The sequence below is a fragment of the Phymastichus coffea genome, unplaced genomic scaffold, assembly GCF_024137745.1.
Source record: "Phymastichus coffea isolate CEN01 unplaced genomic scaffold, Cenicafe_Pcof_1.1 PCOF00003, whole genome shotgun sequence".
Lineage (NCBI taxonomy): Eukaryota > Metazoa > Arthropoda > Insecta > Hymenoptera > Eulophidae > Phymastichus > Phymastichus coffea.
This window is the reverse complement of record NW_026706814.1, coordinates 11,812,921-11,839,094: the sequence shown is the minus strand read 5'-3', so window position 1 is coordinate 11,839,094 and position 26,174 is coordinate 11,812,921. Positions and strand designations below refer to the sequence as shown.

The 26,174-nt window shown below is 50.7% G+C and overlaps 2 protein-coding genes across 9 annotated transcripts in view; one reads left to right on the top strand and one right to left on the bottom strand.

The window, feature by feature from the left end:
• The window catches only part of LOC131666094 (insulin-like growth factor 2 mRNA-binding protein 2), a 40,908-nt gene extending 31,562 nt beyond the window's left edge, over positions 1-9,346 (top strand). For 2 of the 8 annotated variants that reach the window (XM_058938503.1, XM_058938512.1), the window contains 4 exons: positions 5,026-5,812; positions 6,063-6,422; positions 6,883-7,134; positions 7,218-9,342. In XM_058938503.1, the coding sequence (XP_058794486.1) occupies positions 5,026-5,812; positions 6,063-6,422; positions 6,883-7,134; positions 7,218-7,610 (1,792 nt within the window). In that variant the 3' untranslated portion in view covers positions 7,611-9,342. Of the gene's footprint in view, positions 1-223; positions 325-865; positions 984-1,275; positions 1,606-4,558; positions 4,736-5,025; positions 5,813-6,062; positions 6,423-6,882; positions 7,135-7,217 lie in introns of those variants that run through there. The other 6 variants (XM_058938528.1, XM_058938520.1, XM_058938493.1 and 3 more) reach the window with 6 other exon arrangements.
• A 9,620-nt stretch (positions 9,347-18,966) lies between these two features.
• Positions 18,967-25,648, bottom strand: LOC131666133 (nuclear receptor subfamily 2 group E member 1-like). The gene is made up of 8 exons (XM_058938540.1): positions 25,515-25,648; positions 22,835-23,043; positions 22,641-22,756; positions 21,862-22,149; positions 21,584-21,787; positions 21,342-21,508; positions 21,011-21,257; positions 18,967-19,491 (listed from the first exon to the last, which is right to left on the bottom strand). The coding sequence occupies exons 2-8, from the start codon at positions 22,963-22,965 to the stop codon at positions 19,262-19,264; spliced, it is 1,383 nt and encodes a 460-aa protein (XP_058794523.1). The 5' UTR covers positions 22,966-23,043; positions 25,515-25,648; the 3' UTR covers positions 18,967-19,261.
• Positions 25,649-26,174: the final 526 nt, after the last annotated feature.

Genomic DNA, 26,174 nt, shown 5'->3' with positions numbered 1-26,174 from the left:
GAGCGCTCTGCTCGCTCGCGATTTCCAATCGAAAATCCGCGATTGCTCAAGTCACGACTTGGCCAATAGTTGAGTCTCCAACCGACGGTTCCACGCGAGCATTCGCCTGCCTTGCTGACTGGCCGCTCGGTGTACCCACGCGCGGCGCGCATCGGCGGCCAAGGAGCTAGCGGCCCAGTCCCTCGCGACGCCTGCCGAAGGCGCGTGGCCGCTAATCGGCGCAGTGTGCGGTCGAAGGGCCAGCGATCACCAGTGCCAGGACTGCTTTGGGCGCGGTATCAACGAGTCCCGTTGGGAGTAATAAACTCGTCTGGACTACGTCCGGTCAGCAGCAGCTCGTCGACAGCCTTGCAAAGGGCCGGCAATCCAGCCAGAACGGAAGACAGAGTCGCGAAGCGCCGCCGAGCGGGGGTGGACGAGGAGGGAGGGAGGGCGAGCGCCGAAAGCGGACAGGCGAAAGGAGTGCGCGTAACCGACTGCGCTAGGCAGCGCGCTCGCGTGCAGCTCCGGCACGTGGCAGCTGCTGCCCGAGCGGCCGGCGACAGCTGCGCGCGCCCGGGCCCGGGCCTGGGCAGGCAGGCAGGCAGGCAGGCAGGCAGGCCCCGGAGCCGCGAGGCAGCGTCGCTGGCGGCGCCGGCCGGCCGCCGATTGATTTTTCCGCGGCTGCGCGCGCAAAGCCGGCGCGGCTCTCGCGCCCGCTCCCGTGCCCGCTCCCGTGCCCGCTCCCGTGCGAAGCGCGAGCGCTGCACCGTCGGGCGAGCGCGCGGCCGGTCGCGCGTGCCGCGGCGCGGGCGGCGCTGGCTGCCGCCTCGTGCGCAAGCGCTGGCGCTGCCGGCGGTGCAATTTTGCATCGGCGCTCGTCGTCGGCGCTAGTCGGCGACGCGGCCTTCTTGCGGGCGACACGTGCTCGCGTCGGCTGGTGCCGCCACCTGCTGCGCTCCACTGCTGGCGGTCCGCTTCTCTCGGACGCCGAGCCAACGCCGGTAACGGGGCCGCCGCGACCCCGCCAGTCCTCGACCTGCTGGCGAGCCTGCATCCGGCCGGGTGCGCCGACCAACGCCCGCGCGACTCGGCCCAACTTGTTGCTCGTCGGCTCGTGCAGTCGCTATCGCGAGCTCCGCGGCCTCGTCGGAAAGAGCGGCAGCGGCAGCGGCAGCGGCAGCGGCAGCGGCAGCGGCAGCGGCAGCGGCAGCGGCAGCGGTCCCTGTCGAGTTCTCGGAACGCGCGCGGAGGGGAAAACGGAAACGATAAGCAAGATAAACAGTGCGTGACTTGCGTCTTTTAGAATACACACGGAGAGCGAGTGAGAACGTGCGTCGAGGAGCGCGCCGAGTGCGCGCCGAGTGCGCGCCGAGTGCGCGCCGTCGTCGCGCATGTGCTTAGTCGGCCCCAGTGAATGTGCGCGAGCGTGCGACGTCGAAGACAAGCCGAGCTCGGCGACGCCATGAGCACGATCGCCGCCGACCGGAAGTGGACAACTCGTCGAGGCTCGATCGCTTAATCGACCTGTCGAGCCGCCAACAGCTTTGACCAGCGACCAGTCGCGGATCGTCTCCGGCACCACCGAGCTTCCGCGCAATCCGAAGCAAGCCCACACATGCGCCGGTGCGTTCAGCGACTCTTACTTCTTTGTCCGTCCGTTGTTGCTCGGCTCAGCCGACTTTGTTTTTTCGTTGTTGCTCCGTGTGCCCTCTTGACCTTCGTGTCGTGGAAAACAACGGCGCGCGCGCTCGAGTCGGCCTCGTGCGTAGCAGCTGCGCGTACGCACTGTCGGCTCGTCGTTCGATATCGTTCGACCTTTTTATACCGAGCTCTTATCTCTTTCGCCTCGTTTATCACTTCCCACTCGAGTGGCCTGTGCAGAGTACGTCCAATTCCGATTTGGAATACAGGACTATTCGACAACACGAGAATCGATCGCGTCTCGGAGAAAGGTCGAGCTAGGTAAATATTTAGTTTCCATATCGCATGTTCCTCGGCTACGGCGCTGATTCCGCCGACAACAACGTTGGAATTCTCGATGGACGCTACAGTTTTCCCGAGTGTCGAGCATAACGTACACAACAACGTAAAATGAGCGACGTCGACGCGATCGTAGCAGCAGCGACTCGCTCAAACTCGTATTCCGCTTATAGATTTGGGTCGGCTCTAATCTTATGCACGCGCTTCGCACGCAACGCGCAAATGTCCTCGCGTCGTTCGCACCGAGCTTCTTTTTTCCTATTCGCGTCTACGTGTACGTCGTCCCGCGATAAATTAATTGCATTGTAATTGCAATTGTCGCAGAAAAAAAAAGTCGAGATCGACTGGGCCGAACGAAGAGCAGATTTTTAAAGCGCCAGCTCGCCGACGGTAGTGGCGCTAAGCACGAACGCGTTAATTTCAGAATTAGCTCTCGGTCGGCTTGCCTGCTCGCCCCTTTCCATCCGCGAGCAAAGACGCAAAAATAGCGGTATTGACGCCCACGGCTTTTCAGCCGCGGCGTCTGCGTTATTCACGCCTGACGTCGTGCTTTTTTCACTCTCGCTGTCGCTTCGTACAGTAAGACGTTGCAGTAGCCTTCCCGTCCGCGCGTCGTTCGACTGATATTCAGGCATCAATGAGAGGCCGCGAAAATTTTCCGCGCCGGATTAAATTGAACGCACGACGTGTCGATATCAAATTTCTTCTGAAAATATTGAGTGCTCCCTGGCGCTCGGTGCCTCTCGAAGCACACGAGCGAATGCTTTCTTGCAAAAAGAATCAAACTACTCGTGCTCTCGTCCAGTCGATCTAATATTCAGAAGTCGGTGGCTCTCTCTCTCTCTCTCTCTCTCTCAACAAGTAGAAAGCAATGCATCGCTGCCGTTGACGTCACGAACGGCAACACGGACGATGATTCATTCATTCGTAGCATTTTTTATTCATCATATCTTTTATAAATGGACGCGTGTGCGACGTTGCGATGTGCTTTCTTTAATGTCCCGAGCACGTGCGCGGAATGTCGCGTTGGAAAAAGCGCGACCTCGCTACATTGTCTGCAAATTGTTCGCGCATTGCTTTCAGTTTGTAATTTTCTAGAAAATAAAAATGCCAAGGTGGGATTCCGATGGGCAGACGCAGTAGTGCGAGCAGCAGGCATTGTTTGCCGTAGGATTGTAGCGCTGAGTATTTTCGACGGCATGAGTCAGAATGGAGCAAACAGCCGCATCGCGAGAACTTTATTCGGACTGCGCGCGGTCGTCCCCTCTGATTTGCCAAGCGGCGCTGAAAGCTGACAATTATCGGCATATCGGCATGGGCAGACTCGAACGCGAGATCGAGAATAGGCGCGTTTCCGGTAGTGCTGGCGCGTCCGCAGCCGTCTAGCGCGATGGTGGGACAACGACGGCCAGCAATTTCAAAGTAATAGTCGTTAGCGAGAGGAGACGTGGACGCTTCGAGGAGTGCACCTGTGCCGTCGCGCGCGCGCGCGCGCCTCAAGTCTGCACGGCTGGCTGCCTGCAACGCGTACGCGTGCCAGCGCCGCCACTTTCCCTTTTTGCCATCGATTCCGCGGCAACCGCCGCTGCCCGCCGCCGTCTACGTCTCTCTTTCCACTTCAGCTTCGCTTTTTTCGCCGCCGCTAATTAACGCTCCCTGCCTGCTGTTCGCCTCGTCGCCGACGCGCATCGCCATTCATTTGCTCGTTGGCCATTCTCATTATTACGCGAAATCTCGTGGAACTCGAAGCCTTTGAAAGCGACATCGCGCTAGAGCTCGGAAGCGTTGCTCGCTACTCTTTGCTTTTGCTTTCGTTTTCGCTTTCGCTTTCGCTTTCGCTTTCGCTTTCGTTTTTGCTTTTGCTTTCGCTTTTGCTTTCGCTTTCGCTTTCGTTTTTGCTTTTGCTTTTGCTTTTGATTGTGCTTTTGCTTTTACTTTGGTTTGTTACTTTGCCAGCCTGTCTGCCTGCCTGTCTGCCTGCCTGCCTGCCTGCCTGCCTGCCTGCCTGCCTACCTGACTTATTGTTTGCATCTCCCGTCGTTCTGGAATCGAGACGAGTGGTCGTCGCGCTCAAGGTCGCTCGGTCGGCGTTGGGCGAGACGGAAAATGGGGAACTGAAAGCGAGAAAAGGCGCGCTGGCGCGCGTCGAAGCCGAGATGGAGCCGCCGGGCTCGCGGAGTGGGCTCGCGTGGAAAAATCGATAGCAGCGAAAGCGAGAGTGCGGCAGCGACGGCGGCGGCGGCGGCGGGGAGCCTTGGCTCGTCTTGGGTCGACGCTGGCGCGTGCTGGTCTCCCTCCTCGCTCGTCACGCCGACGCGTGTGCGTGTGCGTGTGCGCGTGCGTGTGTGCGTGTGCGTGTGTGCGTGTGTGCGTGTGTGCGTGTGTGCGTGTGTGCGTGTGTGCGTGTGTGCGAGTGCTCGGGTTTGGTAGTGGGTGGCTTGCTTTGGTTTTGGGCATTGACGCAAGTGGTGGCTAGACGGGGAGAGAGGGAGAATGTTCAAAGAGGTGCCATGAGACTGTACAGCGAATGGGAGCTGGGCGCCATGTGAGCCAAGCAGGCTAGTAATAGAGCGGCTGGTTTTGCCTATGATTGCAGCGGCGGCTCCGTCACCAGGGTCCTGGTGAGCAATCTGCCGGCTAACGCCAGTATCGAGGAAGTCGAGCAGCTGCTATCGCACTCCGGCATCGTACACCACATCGAGAAGGCGATGTCGCGCGACCCCAATTCGCAAGCGTACTTCGTCACCTACACTCTTCCGGAACACGCACAGCAGTAAGTCCCAGCCAGGCTCGCGCCAGCCCCAGTCGCCCGCCCCGTCCCGCCGCGACTCTGACCGAGACGAAGCGCCGGCGTCGCCCTGTCGCTCGTGCAAGCGCCTCCGCGCTCGGCCGGCCGCCTCGAGAGCAGGCAGGCAGGCAGGCAGGCAGGCAGGCGCGGGGGCGCGGGGGCCCGGGGGCCCGGGCAGACGCTGCCCGCCGCTGCCCGCCGCTGCCCGCCGCGTGCCGGCTCGCCTCTGCGGACAACCTGAAACGCAGCGCCGGGCGCTCGCTTTGCTGTTGCAGGGCGGTCAGCCAGATGAACGGCTTCGAGTACGAGGGCACGCCGCTCAAGGTGGAGATCAGCGAGAGCCGCCGGCGGGCCAGGAGCCAGCGGGGCGCCGGCCAGCAGTCCGGCGCCGGGCCCGCGGCCGGCGGCTTCTCCGGGCTGCCGGGCAGCGCGCGCCAGACCGACTTCCCGCTGCGCATCCTCGTGCAGTCGGACATGGTGGGCGCCATCATCGGCCGCCAGGGCTCCACCATCCGCCAGATCACCCAGCTGTCGCGCGCCCGCGTGGACGTGCACCGCAAGGACAACGTGGGCAGCCTCGAGAAGGCCATCACGATCTACGGCAACCCCGAGAACTGCACCAACGCCTGCAGGAAGATCCTGGAGGTCATGTTCCAGGAGGCCTGCAACAACAGCAAGCCCGTGCTCGAGAGCAGCAGCCCCGCCGTGACGGAGAACAACGGCGAGCAGCCGCAGCAGCGCACCGCCGACGGCCAGCCCGGCGAGAACGGCGCCGGCCAGAAGCAGCAGATGCTCGTGGCCGGCGTCGTCGAGATCACCCTCAAGATCCTGGCGCACAACAACCTCATCGGTCGCATCATCGGCAAGGGCGGCAACACCATCAAGAGGATCATGCAGGACACCGACACCAAGATCACCGTCAGCAGCATCAACGACATCAACAGCTTCAACCTCGAGCGCATCATCACCGTCAAGGGCACCATCGAAAACATGAGCAAGGCCGAGGCGCTCATCTCCAACAAGCTGCGCCAGAGCTACGAGAACGACCTGCAGGCCATGGCTGTAAGTACTCACTTCGGATTGCCGACTCGCGGCCTGCCGCTGGTTTGGCCGGCTGCCGCCCCACGCGGCTTCCGGCTGTGCGCGGCAGGCAAAGCCACGTCTGGCGGCGCCGAGCCGACGGCGCCCGCGCGTGGGCGCCCGTCCACGGCCCGCCACCAACACGCCACCGACGCGCCGACGACGCGCCGCGCCCTCCCCGGCCCGCGCTCCTCGCGCTCCTCGCGCTTCTCACGCTCCACTCGATTTGCAGCCGCAGAGCATGATGTTCCCGGGACTGCACCCCATGGCCATGATGTCGACGGCGAGCATGGGCTACAACAGTCGTGGGCCGAGCGGCCTCTACAGCGCCGGCCCCGCGCCCTATCCCTACCAGGGCAACTTGCCGGCGCAGCAGGGCGCATCGACGAGTGACGCCCAGGAGACGACTTTCCTGTACATACCCAACAACAGCGTTGGGGCCATCATCGGTACCAAGGGCTCGCACATCCGCAACATTATCAGGTTCTCCGGAGCCAGCGTCAAGATCGCGCCCCTCGAGTCGGACAAGCCGGCCGAGCAGCAGACCGAGAGAAAAGTCACCGTCGTCGGCTCACCCGAGTCTCAGTGGAAGGTACCGCCGTCAGCCGTTCTTAACCGTTCGCGACCTCTTTCCATCGCTGTCGCGAGCACTGTCCACCGTGTATTTCCTAAGCATTCGCTAGCGCTTGCTAATCGACCAGTCGCCGGCTCTGTTCTCGGCTCTGGAAAAGACAGACGCAAGCGCGGCGCTCCCTCTCCCTCTCCCGAGCGACCTGTTACATTTGGGCGGGCGCCGCATGCAGGCGTCAGCTTGAAAATACAGGAAGAGCAAAGTTTGGGTCCCGTGCTTATCGCACCAATCGCATGTGAGATCAGGCTCCGTTTAACCCAAGCACAATTTTTTCATCGACAACCGACGACCGAGCGTTTCGTTGGCTGCAGCCGACAGCGAGAACCAACAGGTTTTCCGTCGAGCGACAGCCTCTGATTTCGAGTGTCGTCGTTGAAACAGCTCCGCTTACACGACTAATTGCAATTGCACGTTGTCGCAGGCTCAGTACTTGATCTTCGAGAAGATGCGCGAGGAAGGCTTCGTGTCGGGCACCGAGGACGTCAGACTCACCGTGGAGATCCTCGTGCCGTCGGCCCAGGTCGGCCGGATAATCGGCAAGGGCGGCCAGAACGTGAGGGAGCTGCAGCGCGTCACTGGCAGTGTGATCAAGCTGTCGGAGCAGCAGGCGACTCCACCCTCGGCCGACGAAGAGACCACCGTCCACATCATCGGACCGTTCTTCTCCGTGCAGGTAAGTACTACGAGGGTGCGGGCGCTCGCGCCGCCTTAGCGCATCACTGACCGTAACACCGACCGTGTGCTTTGTGCTCGTAGTCGGCCCAGCGCAGGATCCGCGCAATGGTGGTGCCGCCGGGCGGCGCCCCCGGCGTGGCGCCCGGCTCCGGAGGCCTCGCAGGCCCAGGCGCCGGACGCGCTCCCCGCGGCTCCAGCCAGGAGGCCGGGGCGCGCTCGCGGCGCGACGGCAGTGCCACCTCTCAGTCCGGCGGCTCCACGACGCCCCAACAGCAGCAGCAGCAGCAACAACAACAACAGCAGCAGCAGCAGCAGCAGCAGCAGCAGTCGAGCCACTCGTCGCCCTCGTCTCAGCCGTCCCAAGGTCAGCAGCAGCCGCAACAGCAGTCACAGCAGCAGCCACAGCAGCAGCCACAGCAGCAGCAGCAGCATCAACAGCAGCAGCCGCAGCCGCAGCCGCAGCAGAGCCAGTAAGCTCCGCGGTCAGCGCCGCCCTTGCCGCGACCCGACATCCACCGGCCGGCGACCAGCCAACCTGTAACAGATAGACTATATACTGTACGCGCAATCCATTGTTTGACGCGCGAACATTCAAGCCACTTTCAAGCGTTCATATTTTACTCAACTGCTACGATTGAAGAAGCATCATCCGTCGTCCCACACCCGCCGAAAACGCGCGCGCGTTCTGGCCGAGGTGACTAGATGATGAGAAAAAGCAATGTTCGCCAACTTCTGAGTTTTATGTATGTTGATGATGATGATGCTGATGATAAAGGGGCGAAGATTCACACAACCTTATTACCTCATTCATTACGGTTAAAGTTTTTAATAAAGTTAATGAAGCATAGATAAAGAAATAGAGACACATTGACATTAAACAAGTCTACCTAATATTATAAAGTTATTATAGAGAGAAAACGTTAAGTTACAGTTAAAACTTTTTTACGTTTATTAAACAAATCTGTTACAAAAATGCTGCTACTAATAGGATGCTGTGCTGTGCTATTACCGTTGTTATTGCTACAATACAAGTGGAAAGATAAAGAAAAAGATTATGAATATTATTATTTCAATCGGGATGCACCACCTCAATACACAATCAATCGGACATGCAAGACCGATTATTGTTTATTGAAGATTGATTGAAGAAAAGTCCGTTGTCGACGGATAGATACAAAAATGAAAAGAAAATGAAAACTACAATTTTAAAAGCTGCCAACCAATCGCCACCATCAGTTTAAGCACACATTCAATAAGTAAATGATACATGTTCATGCGAATCCAGAGGATAATTCAAGATGTGAAATTTGAAGAGCACCACTTCGGTTCGTTTTGATATCAACAACCGTGAGGAAACAAGCGCATAAAAATGAAGAAAACAAGAATAAAAAGCAAGCAACCGCATGCCACGTTTTTCCAAAATACTCCGCATATATACGCCGCAGAAGGACGATCATCACGAAGCGTGGAAGAATAGCTATATAAAGTGATATTCGCCACGCGAGAACAAGTTTCGGGGAAGAGAGGGCCAGCAGAAGGACGAGGCTCCGGCGACGACGACGTGAAGACTATTCGGCAGCGCCGAAATATTTCACGCCGTAATACCAAAGAAGCGGTTTCAGTTTTTTTTCGTATTAGTGAAGTTCCTTGCGATAAAACTCGACTGAGATATCGCGGAAGTGGATGTAAACGAATGTAAACGAGTAGTTAAACGAGAGCACGGAACGTTCGAGAAAGTCCAGTTTCCGCATAGATGTGCGCACTCGGCCCTCGAGACTGCGACTCGCGCGGCCGAGCGAGAGTGAGACTTGACTGAGAGAAAGAGAGAGAGAAAGCGAGAGAGAGAGAGAGCGAGAGAGAGAGAGCGAGAGAGAGAGAGAGAGAGAGAGAGAAAGAGAGAGAAAGAGAGAGAAAGAGATAGGTAGATAGAGATGGAGATGGATTCGACTGTAGATTTATATCGAGTTGACTCGCTGACTTTATACAATTTGTCGGCGATCTCAACCTTACCATGAATGTAACAATGTGTGAATGTGCGAGTGTTGCAGGTTATTATTACTTATTGATAAGAGTAATTGATTACCGATTAAAGTTGGCGCCATACAAGCGTTCGAATTTCAAACAAGAATCATAAAAATGGGCATCAAAACGTAGACCTCGATGAAACTTAGTTTTGTAAGAACTGTACCTTATTTACGATCATTAAAGATACATTGTTTAACAAAACCACACCGAAATACTTACTGAAATTTAATCGCGGAAGTGCCCTCGTCGCGCGCCGCTCTCTGCTCAGTATAAGCTCTATTTGCTCACCGAGCTCAAGCTTATCCTCGGCGATGGCAACGCTCGTACCGAGGCGGCCTTCCATGTTTTGGACACCGGCACCGAATACCCTCACTGTTTTCGGTAACGACATACCAAAACTTTGTTTTGACAGAGATCGACTGGACTCACACATCACCGCGGGGATCCTCGTTGGAAAGACTTGAGTCGTGTGCTACCGGAATCGAACATCCGATTCCCATTGATTGAGTATATAAACTTTTTCTCTTGTTTCCGAAGCTAAGACTTTCCGACGAGGAACCTAGCGGTATATCAGTGCTAAGTACTAGAAAATACAATTGTATGCGACGTTGATACTGCGTTATTGAAACGCTCACAATGTTCGACGACATTCAGTACTCTGTACAAGTATCACTCGAAACTATATAACATTGAACATGACTAAAGAAACATTTGGTATGAAAATTGAGAAAGAACTCCAAATGGATTTGGAAATTTCCACAATAGCAAGAGACTCATTGCTGAAACACTGAGAAGGTGTACAATAGTTGCCTTTTTATTTAACTAGTTTCACACTGTCTCTTTTGCAAAATTGTAATATATAAATAAGAAAAAAAGTTATGATCAAGTCGTAATGGGAAGCTGGAGCGAGAGGGAGAGAGAGAGAGAGAGAACGAGTGTGCGTACATAAATTGAAACAAAGAGTTAAGAGTATAAGTTTATTTTTGATACATTGTTGGAAGGATCTAAGTGAAATCTTTCTTTTTTTCAATTTTTTGTTAGATGTTTTTTAATAACTTAATGAATTTTAACGATATTAGAGGATTGTGAGTGGGCGCTTGATAATTTTCGTAAGAATGTGTGTAATGATAGGGTGCTAGTGAACGCGCGAGCATTTTTTTACGTGAAAAGATGAGTATAGTAAATATAGTATATAAGTATGCGAGAGGTATAATATGAGTGAGCACTTGTGACTGTGATTGAAGACGCTGGTATCGGTGCTCGTCAGGCAGTTTTAGCCATAACTGCAATCGAGGAAGCGCCGACGATTAGAAAGGGCATTTTCTCAGACGGATATAAAAATTGTATATTATAATTAATATATATTTCGACGATGCAGGTCTAGAGGCTGCAGACGAGCACCACGCATGTTTTTTTTTCATTTTCTTCCTGTTCGCTTTCATTTTATTCGTATATTCATCCATAAATATACTTAATGTGTGACTGCTTTTGTCTTCAATCTCTACTTGCAGTTTTTTTAATCGAGCGTAAATATTAAATAGAAAACGACGAGATCGAAAGGCGAGCCAATGAAATATAAAATACGTAAGTGAGAGTTGAAATGAATTGAAAAGTTTTAAAGATTACTAAAAACGTTGATAAGCGAAAATACCAAGGGATTAAGGAGAAAATTCTAAATGCTATCGAGCTCGCTACATTTTACCGATGAACTAATCGATGATTCGGCGCTCAAAACATAACTCGCATAACATAATTTCGTATGAACAATAAAAAAAAAATCATTTTTTAATGAGTCCGTTCAACATCCAAATTGAAAACAGCCGATAAGCACAATATCTATCGTGTGAAATTTCTATTGTTTTCATTAAAAAAATATGCTGATCAAAATTACCAGTGAAAAAGAAAAGTTAAGAACTGCTTTAAAAACTGCTTCCAGACTCATGATGAAATGAAAGTCGTTTGACCATTTCGTATTCTTAACTGTTCGGTCTCAAGTCAGCTTCTGACAACAGGCTTGCGTAAAATAAGATCGCTGAAAATAAAGTTTCGATTCGTTTAGATTACGGAACATCAATAAGAAACAGCGCATTGAACGCTTGATATATGTGCTCGTTCGTTCGTCGCGTTCGATGATTTCTTTTTCCTCGAGAAATGCTTCGATTGGTTTAAGCATAAAAAAAGAAGCCACGTCTAAAGAGGATAAAAATTATTCAAAGAGATAAGTTTCGACAAAACAAAAACCAATGTCAAAAAGAAGAGTCGCAAAATTAAATGCCGCGAAAAATCCCAAAAGCACGCTCGAAGTAATGTACAAATAAAGAGAAAACAAATGATTATTAGATTACGATGCGTTAAAATAAAAAGAAAAAAGTTATTTATATAGTGATTTAAAAAGGGCGTAAAAAGTGAGTCTTTAAAGTTATAAATGATTTTAAGATTTGTAAAAATTAGATCTATGCGGTCTGGGATTTACCGTTATGAAACAAATGTACAAAATTAACCTTTAAATCATTGAAGTGTTAGTTTATTTGAAAATTAATGAAAGAGAAAAACTATCTAAAACTTTCCAGGTAACGTGTCGCCTCAATGGCTCCGTAAAATTTTCCTAAACATAAAGCAAATTTTAAAGTATCGAATAATTATATTCACATATTTGGGCAGATTTTGGAACGATTAGTTATTTTGGAGTGGGGTGACGTCGGGTAAATGTCTTAGCGTAGAGAACATTATATTCAAATGGTCTTTTTACAATTGATTGTACTAACGAGAGAACCCAGAAACTCAAAATATCGAAAAAGAAAAATTTGGCAGAAATTTGGCAATAACGATAGTAAAGAACGAATCAATCAGATCTGAATAGAACGAGCACCGACGCGTCTAACGCGTAACAGCTACGCGATTCGCTATTCGAACATGAAAGAAATTAAACAAGTCAGCCGGAAGCTGCTCATATACTGAACGCAAGGTTCAAAATCCGGCATCTCGTAAACAACCAGTGGCACTTCAGTACTTTACGCGAAGCACTACATAAATTGATACTCTTACATAAAATCGTAGCAATCATCGCAAGACAGACGACAGAGTCTACATAATCCTGCCGCGAAATCTGTAGAAACGTAACGATCATAACGGAAAAGATAACCAGGCGAACGATTGTTGGCATTCAACGCGAAATCCAAACGAAACTTGGCTTTTCAAACAATTTTTTCGCTTTACGGATTATGCGTCAGTTATTATAAACAATGGTTGCTAATTTTAAGAAAATCTAGTGATAGGAATAGTCGAGAGTTAAATATCAATTTTTTATATTAGTTTTTTTATATTTTGGGCTTTAGTGTTAGTGATTTTCTTCTTTTTAGAGGAGAAATGCGGCAATGTGTGATGACGCGCTACGATCAGGGTAGTAGATGAGTATTATAAATAGCTAATCGGTCGCTCGAGTCGTTATCGAGTGAATCGTCGATCGATTTCCAACAAACCTGTTCACCTTCTTCGCCAAGCCCTTTTAATTATTACTCACGCATGTTAAATCGAAGATGCTTTTCTTGAAGCTGTCAAACGAATGAACGACGACGTGTACTCGCAGTTGTTGTCATTGAAATCGAACGGCGATTAATCGCGACGAACTTTGAGTGGCATCGAGGGCCTTATAAGCATACAGTTGGGCATTGTTATTACGTGAGAGAAGGAGATACGGTTCGAGTGATATAATCGGTAAACAGATAATATATTAAGCATGCAAATGAATGAAGCAATGAGTGACGAAAGAAGGTCTAATGTTGCGTTAATTGGCTTGAATTTCGTGAATGCCCATCGACAGCTTCATTTGCAAGAGTAATGATTTATATATTTGAACTTATGCGAGCATTCGTGAAATTCAAGTTGATAAACAGATATCAAAGACGCGCGTTTTAGCATATATATTTAATATATTATCTATATCAAACTGTTGCCGACGAATGGGCATTAAAGAAAATCGCGTGTATGTAATAACTTTATTCTTTACTACAAACAACCACTTTTGTAAATATTTATATATATTGATATACTTACATGTACAAGCAGGCATTTAAATAGTTGAAGTTAATAGCAATGGTGAATATGATGCAACGGAACGGGAAGCATACAATAAAATAAATCTCTGAATCGGATGTGCGTTATCCAGTCAATGTTTGGAATGGATGCGAGAGTGAAACACAATCAGAGGACAGGATCAGTGAAATGCCGAATGCAAGTTTCCTGTTCCGTGAGTTCCAAAGTGGGTTGCGACCAGCATAAGCTTGAGCCTCACGGCGAGCGACACTGCCAGTGAGCAAGCGGTCTGCGACGGCGTGCTGGACAGTCGCGAGGACCACGCAAATTTCATTTGTTTTCTGGCCATGCCTATACGATTAGAAGGAAGGAAATTGGCAGAGAAAGAGACAGCGGTAGAGAGAACGTCATTAATACTAAAACCCAAAATTTGCAAAGTCTCGTGCGTGAACGATCATCGCCACTTCTCCCGCTAAAAGAAAAAGACAAGCTTGATTAGGGAAATCGAGGGCTGGTAGCTCGGTAGCTCAGCAGGATAGCAGGATTGGTCGTTGTGTTCTATGGATTCCCTTCTTGTGTTCCGACAGAATAAAGAAGAAAGTTCCACGTGCACGAGTAGTAGAAGACTTCAAAAAAAGGAACAAAAAATGATAAGCAAACAAGGCAAAGTACAAAGAACTGTCGTCGAGAAAATGAATGCTAAACGGTGAACTTGGAGAAATCGAGCAAGCTCAATTGAAATTCAACTGCTGCAGATCAGATCAAAGTCAAAGCTTTCTCAGTGACTAAAAAACAGCTACGCTACACATTGCAGAAAACTAACACACTCGATTACGTATCTGTTTATAAGCAAGCAAAGTAATGATGAAGAACAAAAGAAAGATATATGTGAAAAAACCAAAGAAGACTTGGCCACTCTGGCGGGCCTTCTTTCGCCGATTATCACACTTAATATATATTATATACTTATATACAATGAAAAAAGAAAGGAAACGTGCGCTTATGAAACACATAATTGCATGCACATTGAAAGGATGGTTATAGCCATTTAATATTCGATAGCCGCGGTCGATACGACATCGATCCATCATTTAATCGTTTATTCATACTTGTATTAATTGATGCTTTAGAATCTATTGTTTTTTTTTCTCTTCCTCTAACTGGAATATGCGCATTTGGCGACAGAGACAACCTCTGTCGCATCTGCATTATTTGCTTCACACTTGCTTATTATAATTGTTTATAATTTTTACTTATTTCTCCTCGAGACTCGTCTAGAATTTTTTAGCTGATTCAGTGAAAACTTAACACGGAAAGTCACTCGACCAGTCTCACAATTATAATAATTTTTTCTTTGTTTTCACAATAATTTCTTCATTTACTTTTAGTTGATATGTTTTATAATCGTAACGAAAAATCTTGTCTACTATATAATCTTACCCATTATTAGTAATATTTCTGGCGCTCCAATGTGCCACTTATCGATAGTTTTTTTGTCTTCGATGATGATTGCTGATTTACTACTTCGAGAGTTCACGTATACACCTCGACAACACACTGTTAATTTTCCCTGCACACACGCATTTACAGCTATTCTCGATCTTTTCATGTTTTCCCCTCTCAACGTTACAATCACAGCTAGTTATTGTCCGGACAGCCACCTGTGTTACCCCCTGACCCCCTCTTCGTGACTCTGCGGAGCGAAATTTTCCAACTATACACTTAATTATTAAAAAATTCTCTCCGAATCAACAAATCACATTGTCGATAGGCCAAAAACGCACATGGCGATGATAAACTTTTAGGGCTTGATTAGCGAGAAAAAAAGAGATAGAAAGTGGTACCTGTGCTCCAATGGCAGTAAGCCTTTTTGAACCAATTCTGTCCTTTGACATTCTCACTGCTGTAGCATTCGAAATTTATGCAAAAACTTCTCTTTCTTTCTCCGATTCAATGCTGATTCGGTGTAGTTCTTTTATTCAAATTTAATCAAGAATACGCGTACGTCTTACAAAATAAAAAAAAAAAATTTTCAGAGAAATTTAAAAAAAATTATATGGTGTTTTTTTAGTAGATAATGTTTGGGAATTTATTAAAGTACATATTACATATATGGATAATCATTAAGTACAAGAAAAGATAGGAAATAACGTAAATAGACATTAAGACAATTGAAAAGTAGTCGGCAGCTTTCCTCCAGATGCAAAATTATCCTTCAGAGAGGCGCTCGCACGAGCGCGCAAGTCATTTTTCGCTATCGAAATTACGCTTCGCCAATTTTCGGACCCGTACGATCGATTTCAAGGGCACATCTTTCATATCCTAGCAAAAGCATTGTTAGAGACCCGAAGCTAACTTGAACTTGCTTTCATGTATCTTGTAGTTCGCAACGTTTGGCCAGCTTTCTGGAGGAACAGCTCCGACTAGTACTTGGTTTTAAAATTTAGTAACAGAGAGATAACGTGAGGAATTGCCCGATGCTCGGTCGATGCAAAAGCAAAATAGCAGTATGTCCGAATGCAAGACGAAACCTTGTAGAAACCACAAAGTTTAATATTTTTCTGATATCAGAGTTTTATCGATCTCGCGTGTGGGATGCGAACGGGTTAGCGCGCTTTTTCATTCAACAATCAAAAAATAATATCGCGAAACGACATCACTGAAATCGCATGTACATCGCCAGTACTGTTGTCTGCAAAGTATACATAGATTGTCATAAACTTAAGCGGCAAACGAGCGAAAACTGTACAAAACGCCATATATTTTCTCGTGATTATAACTCGGAAAGGATAACAAGTAGATACAGTAGCCGCGCGTATAGGGAATGCGCGTGAGACGATATCGTTAAGGATGTGCGTGCGTGCGTGTGCGAGCGCGTGTGCGTGTGCGTGTGCGTGTGCGAGAAAGAAGTGCGCACTTGATTTAACAGAGTGATAAACTGGGAATCAGGCATAAGTAAAACGAGAAAGGCATTAAACGTACCTTTATAGAAGCATATTAATTATTAAGAAATATTGACAGTCTTTCTTCTCTATACACCGTTGATTATCTTGCAGTTACAGCAAATCATAAGTGCAATAGTTACTACAATAGACACGGAGCTTTGCATACTTGAAATGAATAAAAAATGAAACCAATAGTAACGCTATGGTACTATCATTAATAGTGAAAATAGTAATATACTTTGCTTTACTTAAATGACTTGTTTTGTTTTAGCTATCTTCACGTTGATTTTTTATTGATGATGAAACAATAACAATAGTGTTTATACTTATGATTACGCATATGTTTTTCTTCGTTACTCGAATATTGTCCACGCATTTTAATGATTGATGGCCAAGTAGTTTCCGCTCTCAATGTTTTTTTTTTCTAACTGCGAATTTGTTGGAGTCACTAAAAGATGCGCCCGTGCGCTTGCGTACGAGCCCTTTGTACATTAATAGTAAACAATGACTTGGTGTCTGTCCGCGTGTGCGCGCGCGCGTGTGCCTGTATGTGTGCGTGTGTGTGCGCGCGCGCATGAATATTTATACGTCGGTCAATAGGTCGTTAACACAATCAACACTTTTATGCAATACAAATACAGAGGAAACCACCCGAAAGCCGCGAATGACGAGACCGATGCGACGAGTGTTCTCTTGCGAAATAACAGTGAACCCGAGCATCGTTTTCACATTTCTTCTCCATTGTTCAGATTCAGTTGGACCGCTCAAATAGATCAACTATTGTAAATGAATGTGCGATTGAGGATGCGAGAGTGAATTATTGGCTAATGTCGACCTGATGGTTTGATTGTTTGATTGTTTGATAGAGCGATACACGGTAACGTCTGTGACGACGATAAATCGACCGAAATAAATCATTGAAAAACATACCTTTGTCAACGCCGTTTTATTATTGTTTTCCTCGACATACTTTACAATTGACAACACTTGCAAAGGAACCTCGGTGAATCTTATTTCGACACTTCAATTTCAACGTCAAATGTGAATGCGCTAGCGATGTAAAGAAAACAATATGACTGGAAATACTTTTCGCCTTGAACAATGATTTAGCGTCGAATTGCGTTTGCAAGCCCTGCTACTTTATATCAGAATCAGCAAACGATAAGCCGTCAAAATTTCAACTCGATTCCTTGTGTCGTCGATCTACCACAGACCACAATTTCTCTTTTGGATTAGCTGGTATCTCAAAATTATTTGTCGAATGTCATATTATGAAGGAAACCGACGACATAATGCGCTTTGGAAGACGCTGCGCGTCAATGAAATGCTTCATTGCGTAAGAGCGACGACGCATGAATCGAGCACGGAACGTATATTCAGCAAAGCGAAGATCAATTCCTCACTAAAATGTTCTTCGACGATTCTTTCGATGGAAAAGTTGGCGTCCGCGAAAAAAATTATCTTCGGTGTATTATATATATAAAAATTTATTGGAATGTAAACGCGTCAAAATCATTGCTATAAAAATTACGGATAAAGAAATAATAAGGAGAAGTGTCAATTGATCGAAAAGAAGTTTTTTTTTGTAATCCAGTCTTAAAAAAAAAAGAATGATTGCATGTAATTAATTCTTCTTGAGAGGGAATTCATTCGTCGTTGGTTAAGGAAAGTTGATGTAAGCACATGAAAATGCGAACCGCAGAGAGCTTGAAAACTTGTTGGTTACGTACATGTGTGTGCGTTTAAATGGCGTAACAAAAAAATGAAAAATTAAAACGGGTTAAAGAAAAAAAAATGCAGGTAATAAAACAAACGGGTAATCGAGATAAATGCTAAACGTATGTTGATTAAAGGGAGAGAGAGAGAGAGAGAGGGGGGGGGGGGAGAGAGCGCGCGAGCCAGAAAGGAGATATGAAGCCGCGACGCAGAATGCTACGAGAATTTATGATCGCAAGATTAGAAGACGAGGAGGAAGAAGGAGATTATCGAAAGCGAAAAGAACGAACGAAAATCATGAGAGCTGCGCTTTCAAAGCAGTTTTGCTCCAAGTTTTGTTTGTGAGATGATAAGTTAGATATTTCGCAATTTTTTCGTCATTCTTTTCACAACTGTTTTGTCATCAGTATCACAAGAGCTCGGCAAATTTTCAAAATTCTTCGACACACTTTCTGTTTCGATGTTGCGCAAATCCGAATTGAATGTGTCGAGAGAGAACACGATTGTAAAGCCGTTAGTCCCACCCTCTAAACTTCAGCCTTCTTCCTTTTCCTGTTCCAACCATCTGACTTTCTCCCTCATCCGCGCCTGGCTGCCACTGACGGCGGGGCAGCGCTCGGAACCGATACATCGAAAGCCCGTATTGTATTTGTCCGCAACAATATTGCTCATTTTCATATAACAATGTATCTGCGAAGACAAGCTACGAGATAGAAATCGCTCGAACACGCATACCTCAATACAACAGAAATCATAGCCGAACTGAAATCAATTTAAAGAAACAAACGCGCGAATGACTAGTGTGAAAAGCAAATTATTTTTTAAAATTTTGTGTACAACATTCGATTGAGGATTGTTTGTAATTGTATATGTATATGTAAATGTATGTATATATATATGAATACACTGCAGTCCGTGTGTTAAGATACATTCTCCTTTTTCTACCGTGACGAAAAAATAAATTATTCTAGTTAATACATTGCAGTACTTTCATTTACAAACACATGCCCGTCCCTCTTCCGTTTATTAATCATATTTATACGTAAGAGTTACTAATAAATACATCAAAATATGAAAAACCCATGCCGAATCTGTGGGCGCGACCGGTCGTGTACAAACTAAGACCACTGTACAAGAAAAATCACAGCAATATTCGCAGAAAACAATTGGTTCATAGACGGCGTCTATTGGCAATCCACAGCTGCACCACATCAGAGACGTCAATATTTACAAGGCGCGTACTTTGTCAGTTGTGCGCTTCCAACCGCCTCCCTCTCTATCTCTCTTCCTAGTTTGCATTTCAAACTTGGCGGCTGGCCCATTGACGCTCGGAGAGCGTGCGTACAAAGAAAGAGCAAAGAGGAATTAGGCCGGGTAGTAGGTGACGCGCGGGCACGGGGCTGCTAGTCAATGAGGCCTGATGGCATTGATCATGTCGTCGAGCAGCCTTTCCACGGCCACGTCCCCGACGGTCGGCTTGAACAGCAGCTCGTGCAGAGTCCTGCGGCAGAGAGCGCGCGCCGGTGGTAACAGCAGCAGCAGGTGACCTATGCGACCGGCACCCCGATCCGACAGCACCGACACCGTCTGCTCCTGCAGCGCCGTCACTCGCGCCGGCTCGCACAGCCCTCGGCACTCTGTAACCACGTTTGTTCCATTTTACTTTCTTTCCGCTCTGATCCTTGCATTTTTTCCAGCCCTATTCACCTCCGCTCGTACGTTCAAACGTACTCGCGATCAAACAATTACTCACGGCATTTCAGCTCAACTCTGAAATCGGCTGCCCGCGCGACTCAAACAAACATTTTTTTCTTTTCTTTCAGTTACAATTTTAAGATCAAATTTCACAGATGGTTGACCAACTTTCAAATTTACTTCGATCAATCAGTCGCGAGCTTGCGGCCACGATAGGCGATTGTAGCGGAATGGAGTTTTCACATTTATGAATGCCTCGTTAACCATACATACCTTCCGTCATCGCGAAATGCGAAATTTCATTTTACAAATTTATAAGAATACGGAAAAAATGAAGCATAATGGCATTTCACTCGTCGTGTGTACGAATTAAAATTGTTGAGAGTCTTGTGCAGTCGCCTATCGCGCTGATCGAGTAACAAACGTAAGGAATGCTTTCGGATCGATATTCTGAAGTGAGCAGCCGTCATCGGCAGGCCGGACAAAACAATGAAAATTTGAAGTGACGTTGAACAGCTAAAAAAAAATTACAACTGGTCGTCCGATAAAAGCGAAAAATTGTCAAGTAAAAGAAAAAAAAAATCGAAAATGCCTTCGTGTGTTCCTTGCACGCTGGAATATTCACGCGGTGACGGTACCGGAGTAGCCGAGGCTATCGGCAACTGGGGATTTTCGAACGAAGTTGCTAGCCCCGGCCACGAGCTCGGGAGAATGGTGTGTTTGCTGGAGCGAATGGATGCTCTGTAAGTCGGACCGTCGTAAATTTAGCGCAGCGCGCATAAGCAGACGAAGGATTCGCGAGATCGGAGCTCGCGATTGACGATAGAGGTTAGAGGAAGAAAGCCGATAATTGCTTTGGGCAGGAAATCGCCGTCGAAATACGATGCCTGTCCAGCGAAAGAAGCTGGTCGGGTGCAGAGATGCGTGGCGGAGGCTCGTCCGAGGAGGTGCCAGGAGCCGCGCGAGAAGAACGACCCGAAGCCCTTGATAACGTACTGCTCCGTGGACGAGTCGCTGCTAACCGCGGACAAGAGGATCGTCAGAGCGGACAGACTGGTGCCCGTGGCAGGGCGTCAATTCGTCCTTCAAGGCGTAAGCGCGTCGAGCGCGTCGAGCGCGTCGAGCAAAACGATCGCGAGCTCTGGCCGTTGTGTTTCAGAGCGACAAATGGTACAAGTTGGGTCCGCTGTGCTGCCCGCAGCCTAGCTGCCCGGCCCCGTGCTGCCCGGCCCCGTGCTGCCCGGCCCCGTGCTGCCCGGCCCCGTGCTGCCCGGCCCCGTGCTGCCCGGCCCCGTGCTGTCCGGTCCCGCGCTGCCCGCCGACTCGACAGCCCCACTCGCGTTGCGAACAGCACTGCCTATGATTTACCGACAACTCCATTGTACAACGCTCTCGGTCAAATGCAAAAGCCAACTAACGCGAGAATGTGGTTGTAGCGTGGGCTGGAAGGTCGGGCGTTACCTCCTTTGAAGAGCACGATGGCCTTGAGGCAAGCGTACTCGGAGTGGTCGATGCGCAAAATGGCGCACCTGGCCAGCAGCTCGCGCAGTCGTCTGGCCTCGTCGCTGAGGATCTGGCGCTTGTCGGGCGATACGGCGTGCGGCAGCAGCTGCGACTCCTCCACGGGGAAGTTCCACTGGGCGGCCGTCAGCACGAACAGCTCGCACCAGGACTCCTCCAGCAGTATGGCCTGGTCGCGATACGACAGCTGCCACAGAGAGGCGTTAGACGGGCGTCGGGGCGTCGGGGCGTCGGGGCGTCGGGCGTCGGGCGTCGGGCCGAGCGGCGCTACCTGGAGGAAGGAGGAGATGCTGCGGGGCCACTTGACCGCCAGGAACAGCAGCTTGGCCGCGAACTCGTACACGTTCTCCGCGGGCAGCAGCGAGAAGCTGGCGCTCGGCGCGTCGCCCAGGGAGCTGCAGATCAGGGGCGTCAGCAGCCGGCTCGAGGCCTGCTCGTCTGCGCAGTCGGGCGAGGCGGTTAGCGCGCGGCTCGCCGCGGGGGAGGCGTGCGAGTGCAAGGGCGGGAGCCAACCTTTCTTGGAGGGCGCGCGCTCGATGGCCGCGGCCTCCTCGGAGCTCGTCACCTCGTCCTCCTTGCCGGCCGAGGTGGACAGCGCGTCACGGGCGGTGGCGGCGGCGGCCGCGGCGGCTGCGGCGGCGGCCGCGGCAGCGGGCGCCACTCTGCCGGGCAGCAAGTGCGAGGCCGTGGTCAGGCGCAGCAGGTCGCCCGTGCAGTCTGCGAACAGGGCGCCGTCGGTTAGTGGGCGGGCAGAGGGGGGCGGGGGCGTCGCAGCCGGCCGTCGGACTGACCGTGGCTGGCGGCGGGGAAGGCCGGCACGACGGGCTTGAAGGAGAAGAAGGCCGGGTAGAGCAGCGGGTGGTAGGGCGCAGCGGCGCCGGCCGCCCCGGCCGCCCCGGCCGCTCTGGCGTGGTAGACGTGGCCGTGCTGGCCGTGCGGGCCGTGCGGGCCGTGCGGGCCGTGCGGGCCGTGCGGGCCGTGGGGGTAGAGGCCCGCGGCCGCGGGCGGCTTCCTCGCGGCCACCGCCATCGCCGCCATGGAGCTGCCGCTGCTGCGCGGCGCGCGCTCGTGCTGCACCGCTGCAATGCGCCGACGGTTAGCCCTTTGTCCGCGCCGCTCGCCCGGAATCTCGCTAATGGCGCGCGCGCGCGCCACTCGAGGGCGGCAGCGGCCGCGCTAATTGATATCTCGATGCAATCAAGTGTTTGCTCGGGCCGACCCCTCGTCGCCGAGCACTCTCTCTTTCCGCGCGCGCGGTCCACGCTTGTTTACCGAGAGCCGACGAGAGCCGACGAGAGCGAGAGCTGCCTCTGACACGCAGCCCGCGCTAAGCGCCCCGGCGAAAAGATAAATAGGGGTGTCGTCGTCCACGCGATTCTCCGATTTCATTCCCGCGGGCGCGCTCTCGCTCTCGCCTCTCTCCCCTCTCCCTCTCTCTCTAATTTTCATCGACTGTTTGCTCTTTTCCACTTCGGCTTTCTATTCATAATGTTGTGCCAGAGATTTGTCAACACAGCCATCTCCACTTACGCCTCGTCGTCCGTCGTCCGCGCCCGCGGCTCACATTTACCTTCTCTCTTCATGTTCATTTGCAAGCACTTGGTGAACCGGCAGGCTTGGCACTGATTCCGCCTCGACACGTCCACCACGCACTGGCCGCTCTCCTTGCAAACGTAGTCCAGGTTCCTAAACAGTGCAGCGGCAAACGATCAGACGGACAGACTGCGCTCGGGGACGCCACTCGGCAGGGGCGCGCACGATTACCTGGCGTACCTCCGGATGGACCGTTTGAAAAAGCCGCGGCAGCCGTCGCAGCTGGCCACGCCGTAGTGCTTGCCGGAGGCTTTGTCGCCGCAGACCTTGCACAAGCTCTCGCCTCTGCCGTTCTCTTCCATGTTGGCGCGCTCGCTCTCTCGGGTCGTCGCAGCGCGTCAGCGTTCGCAGCAGCCGCGGGCGACTATCCAGGCCGACATCTGCAACCGACAATCGCGGGGCCGCGGTCAGCGCGTGGCGCACTCTGCCCGAAGCCGATCGGCCCGTCCCGATCGGCGCGCGTCCACCTACGGCGACACGTCGGCGCGAGCACGAGCGCCAGCGGAAAGGTACGTCGATAAACGGCCAACCGCTAATCAAGCGCCATGTTGAGGCCGCGTCCACTCGGTTTCGTGATAGACTCGGGGGCATATAACGCGCACACGCGACTCGCCGTCCACCTCGCCGGCTATACGATAATGCGCGGCTGGACGAGCGGCGCTTTGCGCCGAGCCACGGCTGCGCGAAAGTCAACGTTGTCGCGGCCGTGCACGCGAGCTTAGAGGGTGCTGGCGCGGCGCTCGCTGCCCAGCGCGGAGTCGCAACCGCGGCCTCGCGTGCCAAGCCTGCCATTACGCGTCCAACTGCAGCGGCGCGCGATGCATACTGCATGCCCGATAACGAGGAGTCTCTAGCGCGCGCGCGCGCGCGCCTCGTTTTCCGCTCCGGCGCCGCCGCGGGCGCCGCCGCGCGCGACGACCCGGCCGAGTCGCGAACGTCTCTCCCGGGGACCGGCTCCGCGGGGCATCCGTCGCGTACCGGGGACCGAGCGCGCTCGCCGCGGACAAACGAGCGCGGCGGGGAGGACGGGGCGCCGGCGCTGAATAATGCAGCGAGCAGCAGCCGCGGCGAACCGCATCGCGGCGCCGGAGCGGTGGCAGCAGCCCCCGCGACGAGGAGCGCGGCAGCTGCGCGCCGGGGCCGCGGCGGCGCAAATAAGAAAAGCGTGTCTGTCCTCGAGTGGATAGATGTGTAGCGCCCTCGACGCCGGCAATCGACATGTCGCCCCGTCTGCTCTCGCGCCGAATCCATCAGCGAACAAGCCAGGCCTCGGCGGCGGCTCTCCTCCCGCCTTCGCCCCGTGTCTTTTTCGGTGCCGCGCTCGGCGCTGACTCACGCTCCGCCGCAGCCCGCGGACCGGCCATTACGCGCGCGGACGCGCCTCGCCAGTGGCCGGTCCGCCGGTCACGCGTCGCCACGCACATATGTCACCGACTCCGCGATCGCTTGGCTTCGATACGCGCCTTCGTTATTCATCGGCGCTCGCCGCGCTTCTTCTCGAAGCTCGCCGTCCAGTAGCCGGCCTGCCTGCAGCTTCGCGCGCGCGCGCCCAATCAGTCGCCGCGGACGCCCGACCGACGAGTAATGAGCATCGCGATAAGCGTAACGAGCATTATTGCCGCCCTCGAAACAACGGCGACACATGCTCGCCTCGGGCGCCAATGGCCGAGCTGTATCATGCAGCCATGCTATATCGCATCGATCAGCGCGGCCCGGAATAATAACAAAAAGAAAAGGGCTGCGTGCCGCCGCTGCCGCCACCGCCACCGCCACCGCCACCGCCACCGACGACGACGACTAATGTCATTTCGATGACTTTCCGATAGTTTTGACAAGCCGCAAGCTGTCGGCGGGGCGACGCGTAAAAAATCCAGTATGTTAATTTTTTTCATCGTCACCTCACACGTGCATTTTTTTCTCGCTCGCGCCGCGCGAGAAAAAATGCTGATCGATCGCTTAGGCGTGGCCACGAGTCTTCGGAGTCACTTTATACTTCGCCACTTTGCTTGCCGAACCACGGAATCTGCATAATTGACCTGTCTCTACCGAGATTAATCGAGATATCATACTGTCGACACGTGCTGTTTCGACGAAAGAGCTTCCTGAGAGAAATTCGTATCCAGTGTACGCTTTTCATACGAGTAAAAGAAGGAACTATTCTATCTCTAGTTCGCTACTGCCGAATGCGCACGTAACTATCCCTCTTTTGTTATATTCGAACGGGTACGGCGCGCTACGCCTATGCTTCCTTCCAAATATCTGCAATGTCATGGATTGTTGCTATTTACGAATGCAAACGTCCAGCTAAGCTTGACAATGAAAAAGCAAGAAAAAGACTGCATCTTTCGAGAACGTCGTTGAAGAAAATTCTATCGAGAGTTTGCGCGACGTTGCATAATATACAACTCATCTCGCACTGGATCGATAGGTTGAAATGTTTCAGCGGAAAGGACGCTGACGTTCGGAAAGTGAAAAAGTACACGAGCAGTTTCGGAAGGGAAATGACACTTTGGCTTGCGACATTCGGTGGCTTTTACGTCGACAATAAGCAGACTAATAGCAAGCGTGCGCCTCGATTTACACGCCTCTGGGCGCAATGATTGCGTGACTTTGCACCGCGTCATTACAATTCCACTTGCACGCCTATATCCGCATATGTTCTTTCAATGTGGCATATCCGATACTCCGCCTGCAGCTGCTAATAATAGATTATTTCTATATGCACGAGTTTCCGCAACTTTTTCTCCTCCGGTCACTTATTCTGTTAATCTTGTACACACTGAACTTGTAGGCGATACAAACATTCTCGTATGGCAAACAGTCAACGATCGAGATAACGATTCATACTCACACGATGCATTTATTGCAGACTGCCGACGAAGAGAAAAGTAGCGACAACCTTCAAAGCCGTCGTCGTCGATGCTGATCGATATGTTCGCGCGGAAAAGTACGTCAACGGCATGTTAAAGCTCTCGACGTCTGCTTTTCAATCAGCTATTCAAACTGTTAAAAGTAGATACTTGTCCCCCTTGGAGCTATCCGTCGAAAGACAATTTAGTAGCCGCGTGCTCGACGAACAACGAAGGCCCAATACTCAGCAACCTTTCGTCAGCACATTTGCTGACCTCTTCAGGCTTTATTAACAGAAAAACAGCAAATTATTAACAATAAAGTTGCAAATGTAATTTTAAAGGTAAATTATATATATGTGTGTACCTGATTTCTCTCATAGTCAAATTATTATAGGCTAAAACGAACAGCTCGTAGCCAGTCACGTTACAATACAGTAAGAAATTAAGTATTTCAACACATATATATTCTTCATCTATTATCTATTAACCCCTTCTCATCGATCTTAATAAAGGCTTTTATAGATATGACTAAGATATTGTATATCCTCTTTTCTATTCAAATTCGTGTGAGAGACTTCTCCTATGTGTAGCTACTACTGTATCTGAGTCAATGTTTTTTTTTGTGTTCATTTAATCTAATTTTTAACGATCGCTTACTT

Excerpts from the sequence above, each read along its gene's own strand:
- LOC131666133 (XM_058938540.1), bottom strand. The coding sequence starts at position 22,965 with ATGGAAGAGAACGGCAGAGGCGAGAGCTTGTGCAAGGTCTGCGGCGAC. Across the intron at positions 22,757-22,834 it reads TCCATCCGGAGGTACGCCAG|GAACCTGGACTACGTTTGCA; the intron begins GTAATCGTGCGC and ends TGCACTGTTTAG. Across the intron at positions 22,150-22,640 it reads AATGAACATGAAGAGAGAAG|CGGTGCAGCACGAGCGCGCG; the intron begins GTAAATGTGAGC and ends GGCGCATTGCAG.